General features: G+C 55.0%; 2 protein-coding genes across 2 annotated transcripts; one reads left to right on the top strand and one right to left on the bottom strand.

Annotated features, from left to right (window-relative positions):
• The first annotated feature begins 1,216 nt into the window (after positions 1–1,216).
• Positions 1,217–5,998, top strand: MARCHF9 (membrane associated ring-CH-type finger 9). The gene is made up of 4 exons (XM_042944626.1): positions 1,217–1,573; positions 2,597–2,752; positions 3,708–3,900; positions 4,163–5,998. Exons 1-4 carry the CDS (start codon positions 1,217–1,219, stop codon positions 4,495–4,497), a joined length of 1,041 nt encoding a protein of 346 aa, XP_042800560.1. The 3' UTR covers positions 4,498–5,998.
• Positions 5,999–8,435: 2,437 nt separating this feature from the next.
• Positions 8,436–12,593, bottom strand: LOC122223653 (25-hydroxyvitamin D-1 alpha hydroxylase, mitochondrial). Its single transcript, XM_042944628.1, has 9 exons — positions 12,399–12,593; positions 11,551–11,741; positions 10,841–11,043; positions 10,560–10,760; positions 10,302–10,474; positions 9,923–10,095; positions 9,638–9,716; positions 9,156–9,353; positions 8,436–8,838 (listed from the first exon to the last, which is right to left on the bottom strand). The coding sequence occupies exons 1-9, from the start codon at positions 12,591–12,593 to the stop codon at positions 8,725–8,727; spliced, it is 1,527 nt and encodes a 508-aa protein (XP_042800562.1). The 3' UTR covers positions 8,436–8,724.
• Between the last annotated feature and the right edge of the window lie 950 nt (positions 12,594–13,543).

Genomic DNA, 13,543 nt, shown 5'->3' on the forward strand with positions numbered 1-13,543 from the left:
AAGCAGAAATGATGTGATGAGAGGGTAGAACTGGTTCTCAGGGTCAAGGCCTCCATAAAAGCAAAAGCAGAGCTGTGTGTGTGTGTGTGTGTGTGTGTGTGTGTGTGTGTGTGCGCGCGCGCGCGCGCCTGCGCTTGTAGTATTCACTTCAGTGTAGTGTTGTGGGGCAGGAGAGTACCAGGAAAGACACTTTAATCCCTTTAGTACTCTTGTCTCTCTTCCTCACTCACCTCCTCACACGTTACAATTACACACTTCTGTTTCTCATACCATCCAAATGCATCTCTTACTAATATGTTTTCCACTGCCCCACACCATGCACACTCCCGTCTTTTGTGTAAAAGTGTTTATTGCTTGAGTCCATCTCTTGTTCACCTTCCTCACACGTCAGACCCTTGCATAGCTCTTTCTTTGCACACTCCTATCTTGCACAAGCTTCTCCCTCCCGGGTGCACCTGCGTCTTTGACCACTCACCTTGCTTCCTCACCCGCTCAGCAGCACCCGACCCCCATTAACACACCTATTCTCCTACCCGTGTGCACACTCCCCTTCCTTGGCCACTCCCCTCCCTCCACCCTCCCCCGGGCTCGCACACTCGCCCCCGCCTCTGGGGACACCTGCTCGTGCGGGGCAGGGCGGGGATGCGCAGCCGCGGCCACTTCTCTCCCGCTCCCCGCCCCGCCCCTCCCTCCATCCCTCACCGGCTCCCCGGCTCCCGCCCCGCCCGCCCCGCCCGCCCGCCGCTCCGGGGGGGTCTCCGCCGCCGCCGCCGCCGGAAGGAGCCGCCATTTGCCACCGCCGAGCGCACGGGCCGAGCCGAGCCGGAGCCGGGAACCCGAGCGGGGCTGGAGCCAGCTGGACGGCGATGGGGGGCGGCCCCGCCGCAGGAGGCCCGGGGCGCGTAACCCCGGGAGCCCGGCCCGCTCCAGACCCGGACCCGCGGGGCGCGGCACCTTGAGCCCCCCTCCCCGCCCCCTGCCCCGGCCATGGCTGCCCGCCCCGCCGCCCCCGGGCCGCCAGCCCTCTCGGCCCCGAAAGCCCCGGAACCCCGGCTGTGGCAGCAGTGAACTGCGCTCTCAGGCCCCGAAGACCCCGGCCCGGCTCGGCTCTCCTGCGCGCGCCCCCTTCCCGGCCTTGTCCTCTCCCTTCCCCCCGCCGCCCGAGAGCCCCCCTTGCACGCCGCCTCCCGCCCCCCCCCCCTCCGGCGCCCGGACGATGCTCAAGTCTCGGCTCCGCATGTTCCTGAACGAGCTGAAGCTGCTGGTGCTGACGGGCGGGGGGCGGCCCCGGGCCGAGCCGCAGCCCCGGGGGGGCGGGGGAGGCGGCTGCGGCTGGGCGCCCTTCGCCGGCTGCTCGACCCGGGACGGCGACGGCGACGAAGAGGAGTACTACGGGTCGGAGCCGCGGGCCCGGGGCCTGGCCGGCGACAAGGAGACGCGGGCCGGACCCCCGCCGCCGCCCGCGCCGCCGCCGCCGCCCCCGGGCGCGCTGGACGCCCTGTCGCTCAGCAGCAGCCTGGACAGCGGGCTCCGAACCCCCCAGTGCCGAATCTGCTTCCAGGGCCCGGAGCAGGTCAGGCCTGGGCACCCGGCCGGGCGGGAGGGGTGGGGGCGCGTACCTGGGGCGCCCGGGCGGACCACGAACAGGGGGCGGGGCCTGAGGAGGCTGGGCGGGACCCAGGACCCAGAGTGGGTACTGGGTGAGGTTGGGGGGCTGACTGGAGAGTCCCCGAGCGCACGTTTGGGGTAGAGGGGGGTCAGAGGCTCCCGGGAAAGGGTGGGGCTTTCTCATGGGAGGGCTCAAAATCCCTCACACCCACTAACGGGGACAGCCTTTCTGTCCCACTTCTCTCACCCCAGGGTCTCTGTAGGCCGAGGGGCCTATTCTCGGAGGTTGGCAGAGTACTTCTATAACCCCCCTTGAAGGGAGGGGCCCAGCCGGGTGCCCTTGCCTCATTCAATATTTCTCTCCGTGGGGCACTTTTCTTCTTCCCATTCCATAACTTTCCATCTCATTCCAAAGAGTACTCTTTGTTCAATGCTATGGACAAAGTTGTCCTGGGATGGGGGGGGGGGGGTGTACCTTTGTTATGAGAAATGATTCCTTGATTAAGGGGAACATATTCCCACTCCCAGGAACTCCCCCCCCCCCCTTTTGATACTTGGAAACTGAAGACGATAACCCATCCCAGTCTGTACCACATCTGTGAAACACTTTACAGCGATGGGATGGAGGAGGAAAGCATGGATCAGAAGCTCTGACCCTCCTGCCTCTCTGGAACCTAAGGGGTAGCTTTCCATCTGGGAAGCCTTAATAAAGAGCACCCTCCCCAAATTTTAGGAAAGGAGAAAACTCAGTCCTCTCCTAGCCCCATTTCGGTTCGTTCTTCACCTATTTGGTCAGGGAAGTTTACCCTGAGCTCTAACTTTTTTCTTTTTTTTCGGAGGCCTCAGCCTTCTTGCCCTGTTTTGGGTGAGAGGCCTGAATTTTTTTAAGGTTGGAGAATGACTGACCTGGAGAGGTTTCCCTCTCTTGGATTGGAGAGGAGTGGGGTCTTGGAGACAGCTGACCGGACCCTCCTCACTCTTCCTCCAGGGGGAGCTCCTGAGCCCCTGCCGCTGCGACGGCTCAGTGCGCTGCACACACCAGCCCTGCCTCATTCGCTGGATCAGTGAGAGGGGCTCCTGGAGCTGTGAGCTCTGCTACTTCAAGTACCAGGTCCTGGCAATCAGCACCAAGAACCCACTGCAGGTGAGATGCTAGGAAGGAACTTCCAGAAGGGGGCAAGGGCTTTCAGCAGCAGAATTAGGGACTCTCCAGGGAGCCTATTTTAACCGCTTACTTTTTCCTCAAAGCACCCCTGCCCACCATTACCATAATCTCCCGTCTGTCTGTAAGTCCTTCCTTCATTTATTCACATTTATTGGGAACCATCTGTATTCCAGGTACTGTCCTAGGCACTGGGACAACGAAAAGGCAAAAGACGATAATGCCGAAGGTGATGATGATAGCAGACGTGTAGTTTGTTCTATGTGTCACACTGTTGGTGTGTAGCAACTCATTTAATCTTCATAATAATCCTATTAGTTATCTGCCATTATTATCCCCATTTTATTTTATTTTTTTATTATTTAAAAAAGTTCGTTTTAGCGTTTGTTCATTTTTGAGAGAAAGAGAGACAGAGCACCAGCAGGGAGGGGGAGAGAGAGAGAGAGAGGGAGACACAGAATCCGAAGCAGGCTCCAGGCTCTGAGCTGTCAGTACAGAGCCTGACGTGGGGCTCGAACTCACCAACCGTGAGATCATGACCTGAGCTGAAGTTGGATGCTTAACCGACTGAGCCACCCAGGCGCCCCTTACTTTCCGCATTTTAGAGATGAGAACACTGATGCACAGAGATATTTAAAAACTTGCCCAAAGTTACTCAGCCAGTAAGTGATGGAGTTAGGATTTGGAATTCAAACCTAAATGGTCTGGGTTCAGAGCACTTGCCTGATCCTGTCTTTCTAACATAAGACAGACAAGTGGTCTCAGACGGTGTGAAAAGTACCCCATACGAGGTTTGATCAGGACACACAGGAGACAGATTGTTAATCCTGCCTGAAGGGTTTCAGGAAGGCTCTGGAGCATCTTCCTCTTCAGGGCCACTCACCACCTGGCCCTCTTTTTCTTTCTGTGACTTTTTGGAGCCCTTTTTCCCACACAGTGGCAGGCCATCTCCCTGACGGTCATCGAGAAGGTCCAGATTGCAGCCATAGTTCTGGGCTCTCTCTTCCTCGTTGCCAGCATCTCCTGGCTCATCTGGTCCTCACTCAGCCCTTCAGCCAAGTGGCAACGGCAAGATCTGCTCTTTCAGATCTGCTACGGCATGTATGGCTTCATGGATGTCGTCTGCATAGGTGAGGGCACCCCTCTCTCCCTTACCTACTCAGTGGTTTCCTCCAACTCACAGACTTAACTTTCCCTGCCCATTCCCTTAGCTCCATAGCCACAATTTTCTACCACTGGGAGCCTTTAGGGCTATCTTGGTGCCCCTCCCTTCCCTGCCTCTTCAGGTCTTTTGCATACCCTATCTCCTCACTCTGGCCTATATTTGCTTAAGTACCCCTGGCCTAGGTCTGGGCAGCAGGTGACCCTGGATCTCTTCTCCCTTTCGCTCAGGCCTCATCGTGCACGAAGGCTCCTCTGTCTACCGCATCTTCAAGCGCTGGCAGGCAGTGAACCAGCAGTGGAAGGTCCTGAATTATGACAAGACCAAGGACATAGGAGGAGACACAGGGGGAGGGACGGCAGGGAAGCCGGGCCCCAGGACCTCAAGGACGGGCCCCCCCTCTGGGGCCACCAGCCGCCCCCCGGCTGCCCAGCGCATGCGGACGCTCTTGCCTCAGCGCTGTGGTTACACAATCCTGCACCTCCTTGGACAGCTGCGGCCGCCAGATGCCCGTTCCAGTTCCCATTCTGGCCGAGAGGTTGTCATGAGGGTCACCACGGTCTGAAATTGAACTCCAGGAGCGGGGATCTTGCATCAGTGCATCGGCCAGAGATAAGCTGTCATGGCTGCTGGAGGTACCACCTGGACAAGGTGCTTGGGGTGCACTGCCCCCACCACTGAGGATCTCTGTGGGCAGCCTCAAGCTGGAGACATTGTCTGGCCTCTACTGCCCCTTGGGTAGAGACACCTGGATGACATTCCAGCCCCCACTGATAGTTCCTCATGCTTATCCTGGGGCAACCAGTGGGCGGGTGGGAAGAGCATCTTTTCTTCCCTAGAGAACCGTCCTTACCTCAGCTCCTAGGGCCTCCAGCCCCCCCAGCTCCACCATAGTGACTTGGTGAAGGGGGACCAATGCCAGAAGAAAGGGGTTGTAGACGCCCCATTCCCCACCCCATGGCCACAGGGCAGCTGGCAATAAGACTAGTATACATTGACCTTCCGTTCCCTGCATGAGGGCGGGAGGGACCTCCCCCTGCTCCACCCCCCATTGCATGGGGGGAGGGCATAAAGAATCATTTATATGCACGTGGAGACTCCTTTCTCATCTGGGGCTTTTCTGGAGGGTTGGGAGGTGTGGGGAGGTTTCTCTGCAGAGGTTGTGAATCCCCAGTGCAACAGTGGGTTCTGAGTTGGAGCTGTAACTCCCACTTGTTGGTGAATAATTCACATTGGCTGCTAGGTGGCAGTGCTCAGAGGGACCTAAGGGGTGGGCCTGCCACCTGCAAGTTGTATGATCCAGAAAAAAAATCTCTCCGCCGTGGTTTTCCTGTCTACCTCATAGGGTTGGAATGAGGATAAATGAGGGACAGGTTGAATGCCATCACAAAGAAAATTAGTGATGGCATAAAAAGATTTCTAGACTAGCTGATGGTCCATTTATTTCAAATAGTAGCTGGTTAACAAATTCCAAAATGTGTTTTTTCATCTGGGGTTGCACAGAGCCTTGGAAATACGTGTCGAGTGTCATAATAGATACGGAAATATGAGGGGAAATAGATACGCAAGTGTGAAGGATGGTGCTTATTTGCAAGAATGAGAGCTCCCCAACCCCCTAAACATTGGGGACTGGGGAAGGATGGAGCTGTCCTTCTTCTTCTGGTGATCTTGTGGGTTCTATTGGTCCTTCCCAGGTAATGTGCTCACCCAGAGAAGTGGCGTGAAATGAATTTGGACTCATTTGGAGTGAGACAGACAGAATGTCCCAATGTTATGAATCTCCAACCCCAGCTTAAGCTATTCCTATGGAAGTTCAGGGTCACAGGTCTGATCCCGTGCCCCAGCTAGTGGTATTAACTGGAAGGTATTGCGCTTGGAGGCAGCAGCATAGAGAGCTGTTGTTTATAGAGAAAAGGTTTGGGAAGGACTGGTTAAAATGTGGGTCAGCCTGAGGCCTCCTCCCTTTCTCCTGAGGCCTTGGGGCTGTGTATTATATGAATGATGGTGTCTTTTAAGTGAACTATTCATCAGCAATTAAAATAATTACTTCATACATTGTTAAGTCAGATCCAGACGCCTTTCCTATTATTGGTCCTTTCCTCAGGAAGATTCTGTTTTGCCTCCTCCCTGGGGATGTTTTTTGGGGAAATGCTTCTCTACTAAAGGTCTACTAAAGGTCACATCCTTGCCTTGGAAATGGTCTTCTCCATCCTTCTGTAAAAGGGGTGTGTGTGTGTGGGGGGGGGGGGGGGGGGGGTCTTGGCTGCTGTCCATGGTGCTGGCACCCAGACTCTCCTGGGAATGGAGGAACTGAAGCTAAAGGCAGGTTTGAGTCATCTGGAAGTACTGGAGTGTATCTCTTCTAACAAAAGAGAGGGAGAGAGATCAAAGAGAGGGGACAGAGGCCGATTTTTCCGGTGGGAAATTGTTTGCCTAGAGAGATAACCCTCCACATTCTTCACCTGGGAAGACAGAAGGGTCAGACTTTCCTGATTTGCTATTCACAAAATAGCTGGTGGGGACCAGAAGGAAGACAGCAAATCAGAGTGACTACTAGTACCTATCCTGGCAAATATGACAGGTAGGTATGACATAGGTGGGGTTTCTTGTGCCAAACCTGGGCTGTTCATGATGATGGCCCTCCTTGGAAGCTTAGACACACCAAAGAACATATACACACAAATACACTCTCTCCAGTTTCATTCTGGGTCCTAAAATTAGGTCAGTTGAGACAGTATGTTTCCCTCCCTTTCAGTACCATTGGAGGTCTTGCTTGGTATGGGGGTTGGGACCAGCAACCAGTATGGTCCTCTCTCCTTCCTTTTTTCCAACTTAAAGAAATTCTAGTCTAGGAAAGGGGTCATGGGACTGCTGCCCTCAAGTGAGCAGTCCTACTTACCCAATGAGGAATGTGGGTGTACAGAGTTCTCATCACTGATTCCAGGGGACAGGGTGTGAGAGGAAGCTGGGCTTTATTCTCCCTCAAAGCTCAGATCTGCTAAAAATCAGGTCACTTAGGTTCAAGTTAAGCTTAGTGATAGAGGAGTGGGGGTGGAGATGGAGAATACAATAGAGAGTTGAGAGGAGGGGCAGTAAAGGCACACAAACCTTAGTCTCTGCACAGTGCCTTGGGTATATTGTGCCCCTCTGTAGATCTTACAAAAATGGATACCCCCAGAAGGCCCAGTAGCAGACAATGTCTGTGGTCAGGTAGCCATGTCTAGGGCAGGGGGCCGATGTGGTAGGGGAGGAGGAGGAAGTGTGAAGTGAAGAAATCTCCATCTCTATCTAGCTAATCGGAATGGAGAGGAGCAGGAAGAAGGGGGGCAAGTCTTGACATGGGGAGGGGAATCTAGGCTACAGAGGGGCTGCTGGGAGTGTGCTGAGAGATTTATTTGTATGGAAGATGAGTTAATCTGTATACATCACAAGGGGAGAACTGTGCCCAGCCTCTCGGGGGGCCAGAGAATGCTGATTCAGGGAAACAGAGGCTCCTTCTGCCCACCCCCCTTCTGCCTCAGTGCCCCAGGGCTTCTGGCCACCCCCACACTCAGGTTTCATCCTGTCTGAATTCATTTCTGTGCATGTACCCCTGTCTTTCTCTGAAGAAAATTAGCTTGGAGCAACTTTTCCAGAGAGGGCAGACATCCTCCAGTCCTGGCAGTCCAGGTTCCAAAAGCACTTCCACCAGAGTCAGTTGCCTCTGGCCATCTCTGCAAATCCTGTGCTCCCCAACCCACTTTTATAGCCTAGCCCTTGCAGGTACTTTTCACCACCACCCCCTTAAATCTCTTCTAGGGAGCCAGACTTAGCTATTCCCTGTACAGACAGAAACGTGTTGGGTTTGTGATGCAAACCACTCTTCCAGGTGTCTAGACCTCCCATTGTTATGGAGGTCACTCCCAGGACCAGAGAAATCAAAGTAGGGGATTTGGTTGAGGGCCTTGCCTCTAGGACTTGTAGGAAGTAGAAGTGGAAGAGAAGTAAATCAAAAGTCAAGGATGAAACATTCGATTCTTTTATTTCAAAACTGTGAATATTGAAAAATTCCACATATGATAGGAAGGTGTAGGCAGGTACAGGCCCAAAGACGTCTCTGTCTGGGAACTAACTGGTGGGACAAGCCAACTCCTAATAGTGATTAGAGAGTCAAGGAGAGTTTTAAAACATCATAAACCAGGTGAGGGCACACTCTCCTTGGTAGGGGCAAGATGAGGAAGGAAGAGAGTAGACAGAGCCTGATAAGCTGCTTATCCCTTCTGCCACATGGTCCAGATTCAATCTGAGAACCTGTATGGAGTCACCCAATCAGGGATAGGCCTTGGCAGGGGATATAAAGACTGAATAAGGTCTCATTCTTCCTCTCAAAGAGCTCACATGCAAGGAGCCAGGTGCAGACCAGATGCACAATCACTTAGCTCACATGGTGATAAGTGCTTAGCCAGCAGCTCCTAAACACTGTAGAAGCCCCAAAAGGGCAGTGGTTGAGTCCTTCCCCAGGCCACCCAACATTATTAGTTAAAATTTGAGTTGGCGCTTGAAGGATACCTATGATATGACCAGAAGAAAGGCTGAGCAGACACAAGGATCATGGTTTTCTCAGGGCCTGATGGGTGAGGCCAATGCCTACTTCACACCTTGGTCAGGGCTGCCTCAAACAGTTTGCTATGGTCCCTTTAACCAGTCTGGTCAGATAGACAGGTTTCAGGGGGAATACATATCTCTTGGTCTTGTGCCTGATAGATCCCTGCAATGAGAGAAAGTGTGATGATGACAGCCTCCATCCACAGGACTATCTGTCCACAAACTGTAGGTTAATGCTCCTCTCCGGTACCAGGACAGTCCGGGTCATGGGTCTGACTGGGGCAGCACCGGGCTCAGGCTGCACCTCAAAGTGGGTCAAGATCTGGAAAGGGGAGGAAGAAGGCTATCACTATGGGAGGGGTCTACAATGGTGGGTGTGATTGGCAAAGGGCATTATTAGTGTTAGGTTGGTCGATGTTGAAATGGCACCTGTGGTCAGTAGAGAATTTCTTGGTTAATGAGGGTGAGGGATTATGGCAGGGAAAAAGATAGTCTAAATACCTTTGCTCACCTTCTAGATCTATAACAGGATTGCGATATTTCAGAGGATTAGGTTTACCAAGTCATATATTTTGCTATGCTTGTCAGAAGAGTTCATGGCTTTAGAGGGTTAGAGTCTCTCATGTCTAGATCACTCACCTGAGCCAAAGCCATTTGCAGTTCAAGCTCTGCGAGGCGTCTCCCCATGCAGCTGCGTTTGCCAAAGCCAAAGGGAAGAGATGCGAATGGGTGGGGGGCTGGACCTTCCCCCAGCCAGCGAGCTGGACGAAAAGAATTTGGCTCTGGGAACTGGGCAGGATCCCTTGAAGTGGCATAATGACACAGTGTGACCAGCGTCTGGTGGGAAAGGAACATAAACTTGTCAGTTTGGGCCCATGAATGCAGGGAGGGACATGGAAAAGAGGATACATGGATTGGAGCAAAGGCAGGCTCTGGTTGGTTATGGTGAAGTTTTCTGGGGCTACTTTTGGAATGATTTCTCCACTGTCCCATTTTATCCTAGAGAGAGGCATTCAGGCCAAAGGGAGGGTGAAGGGCTTATGTGGAATGTTTGAGAAGAGGACGGGGCCCAAGAGAGTGAGGGGATGGCTTAGCAAAAGGGATCCATAGGCTCTACTCACATTTTTGGGGATAATATAGTCACCCACACAAATGTCTTTGTCTGGGACACGGGAATTTCCAGGCACCACAGGGTATAATCTGGATTGCAGAGCCAGAGGGAAACAGCAAGGTGAGGCCAGGACTTGTAGCCTCCCTCTCATCCCTCAGCCCACAACGTCCAAACCCATTCTTGGCCAGGAGTAGAGTACCATTTTCCTCTGCTCTCTCTCCCTACTCCCACTCACTATCTGCTTCCCCAGGCCTTCCCAGCATTTTCTCTAGCTCCTCCTGTCCTGTTCCCTCACCTTAGCACTTCCTTGACCACCGCCTTCAGCAGGGGTAGCTGGGATAGAGCAGTAGCTGAAGGATGGGCATTGGAGCCAGGGCCCAGGGCAGCTGTGATCTCAGAGTGGAGTGCTGTCTGGACTTCTGGGTGCCGAGAGAGTTCATATAGAGCCCAGGAGAGTGTATTGGATACCTGAGAGGACAGGTGAGAGCATCAGAGGCATTACGAGTGGAGACCCAGTGAAGAGGGCAGAATATGAAGTAGTCTGGAGCTCAGGAGGTGTTAAGCCAAGCTGGCCTAAAGGGCCATAGTGGATCCCCTGCAGCAGCAGGGTGGCCCCTGAAACTGGAGAGGATAAGCTCTGGAAGTTGGGCTCCCAACAGGGAGGAGAACCTCACTGTGTCCACTCCGGCCAGTAGCAGCTCTGTCACATTGCCCAGGATGGACGGGGCAGGCAACTCTTCCTGGAACAGGAAGTAGGTCAGGTGTGCCCCAGATCCCACGTCCTCCTCAGGCTTTCCCTTGCTCCTCAAGGCTACCTCGGCCTCTCGCCGCTCCACGTGCTGCTGGGCTGTGTGAGGAGAAGGTACAGGGATGCCTCACCATCCCCGAACAGCTTTATGTTCCCCTATCCTCACTTCATTTCCATGCCTTACCAAATGCAAACATGTGGTCCCAGTCTCGGCAGAGGCGGCCCCAGGGTCCGGGCACGAGGCGGTGAAGCCAGCTAGGCATCGCCATGGTCAGCAGCGTGGACACAAATACCGATCCCACCGCGCGGATGAAGGTCTCTGTGTCTGGAGGCACTTCGGCCTCCAGGCAGCCCAGGCGTGAACCCAGGAGCACGGCGGCTATCCCTGGGCGCGAGGGGGCGCTGTCAGGGCACTGAGAAGCCCAGGCGGGTGCCTCCTACACTTGCCCCTGCCTTGGGACTCACCTTCTAGTCCAAACTTGTAAAACTCTCCTGCCACATCCCGAACCAGAGCGGGCGGCCCAGCGCCGCGTCCCCGCTGGCGCCGAAGACGCCGCACAAGGTCATGGACCACGTCGTCTAGGGTTCCGGCGTAGCGGGCGGCAGCTTGAGGCCGGAGGAGCAGCGGGGCCAGGAGGCTGCGGAGCCTCTGCCATTCTTCGCCTTCCCTACGGGTGTGCAGAGAGGGGGCGCATCAGAGCGGATGGGGGTGTGTGGGGGTGGTTGGACGGAGCTGGCTGCAGCGAAGATGGAGCGTGTTCGGCCGGGGTGGCCAGAAAGAGACTGCCGCCGCTCCCCTGGGGTACCAAAACCTGCCCCTGCCTGTGCCCGCTTTCCATTCCCCTACTTCGTTACTCATTTCCTGCCCCGGAGGGGCCTGGGTTCCTGGGTAACTTGAGTCACAGAATCTGACATTCCACCTAGGTCCTGGTACCTTCGCCCCTTCGGCGGATTCCCAGGCTTTTGGCTTCAAAAGACAAAGAGATGGGCGGTGGGGCAAGGGCGGGGCTTTACCTGAGCTTGAGCGAAAATGGCAGGGGTGGGAAGCCCCATTTACCAGAAGGTTGAGGGAAAAGGCCGACCTCCCTCCACACCCCGAGACAGACTGTCTCCAGACCAGCCACAGGAGAGGGGCGCAGCAGGACGTTTGGGCTTTGAGGCCAGAGAGGACTCACGCGGTGAGCAGTCCGCAAGCCCGCTGGCGGCGGCGACGGTGCTCTGCCCAGGGTGAGAAGCTGCAGCGCTCGGGCCGGGGACCCTCCTGTCGCAAGAGCTGCTCGATGAGTGTAGGGGCCGCCACGTACACAGTGCGCACCTTCCCGAAGCTGGCCAACCACACGGGACCGAAGCGCGCGACGCCCTGCACCTGGGAGAAGGGGAGGCGGACACTGGAGACGTGGGCCGCCGGCATCCAGCTCGGTCCGTACCAACTCCAAGGGTGTTCGCTGGGCTGTGCAAGGGGGAGCTTCAGTCTCTTCACGAGCTCCCAGCTGGTATGTAGCCCTGACGCTTCAAACCTCTCCTCCTTCTCTTTTCCTCGCTTCACATCCCTAGGAAGTTTGAGTGTGATGGGCACGACGGAGGAACTTTGCACAAAGCGGACGGACATTCAGGTTCTCTCTTAGGTCGCCCGGGGTAAACCGAGGCGGAGAGATCCCAAAGGTTCCTCACGTGGACTCTCTCTGGACGAGCCCCCAGCGACTGAATAGGAGAGCCTGTAGCTTTAAGCTGGAAACGCGGCTAAGGTACTGTGCGTTTCTGCCTCCCGAGCACTTGTTCTGGACTTAACTCGGCCCCAACTTCTACAGAGCAAGAAGGCGCTTTTTGAGCGCACTCTTCTGCTGGGTATAGGGATGGACTCCGAGCAGGTCAAGCCACTGCCGGCAGCCCCAATTTCTCTATAGTTCATGGGCATCTGTTCTCACTGGACCTCTTCCTACTTTCTGCACTAGTCTGTCCTTTCTAGCGTCGTCAAAGCCAATTTCTCCAGCATTAATTTCCAGGAACAATGTCCCCCCTCTACCTGCAGCTCGTGTAGCCGCGACAGACCTCCCTTGCAGAAAAGTTCAGCAAGGAAGACCGGCGTGGATGGGCCTGGGATGTCCGCCAAGCTCCTGGGCGCGGAGTCGGAGCCTCTGGAACCCAGTGAGGCGCTCAGCTTGGGAGCACGGTGGACGCGATGAAACACTCTGGAGGCGAGCTTGAGAGTCTGGGTCATGGTCTGGTTCAGGGAGCCCGTGAAAGAAAGCGCTTTTCCCAAGCACCTAGCTTTCTTGTTTGAACCCCTATTTAAGCTTTGGGAGGGATAGTGGTGACGCCCCCTCTTCAAGCTCCTCAGCCAATCTCCTCCCCTGAGTGGTCAAGTTGGGGATTGGGGATTAATACCCAGGAACAGTAGGCGGAGCTGGAGTTGCCTGGCAGCTCTCTTGGGTCTCATGTTGCAATGACCCTCTTGGGAGGTGAGGCCTGCCTTAGTTTCCCCTTCTGGGCTGGTGCCCCAACCCAGCAGCCTGAAGATCTCTTCCTGGGAAAGGCTATTCGGTGAGGTTTAGGATACCGAGGTACAGGGTCAGCCCCTAGTATTCCCACTTCCCCAGGGAGCCAGGCCCCCTTGGGCCCATCCTCAGGAATTCCCCGTCCTCCAGCTCCTTCCGGACTACTGTAGCTGTCTCCACAGTCTTGGCTTCTGGGGCTGCACCTTTTCTGGATATAAGCAGAACTTTCCCACACTACCACATCTCTCCCTCCCCCCTCCCATACCTGACTCTGGGCAGAGGGTGGGTGAGTTAATGGCTTAAAGTGGCTCCAGGAGCCTTCATCTTTGTTCCTCAGGAGGAAGGGGGTGGTGTTTTAGGTCAACAAACTCTGTCCTTCCAGCCATGGGAGTCTGGGGCTTGACGAGCAGAAACAAAGGAACTTTTGCAAGTTAGAAAAGTTCAGAGATTTCTCTGGGCTCCTGGATGGAGCAAGGGCTAAGTGTTTGCTCTGAACCTCCAGCTGACTCAGTCCTCTTTGGGGGGGGATTTCTAGTCAGCAGCTGATTTTCACTTTTAGCCTCAGAAGCCAGCATAGTTTAGTTCTCTGCTCCTCACTCCCCCACCCTGCCCCTACTGGGATCTGTGCCAGTCAGTTAGCTCTGAAGTTCTGGAACCGAAGGTCAACATGAAA

This window comes from Panthera leo, chromosome B4 (genome assembly GCF_018350215.1).
Source record: "Panthera leo isolate Ple1 chromosome B4, P.leo_Ple1_pat1.1, whole genome shotgun sequence".
Lineage (NCBI taxonomy): Eukaryota > Metazoa > Chordata > Mammalia > Carnivora > Felidae > Panthera > Panthera leo.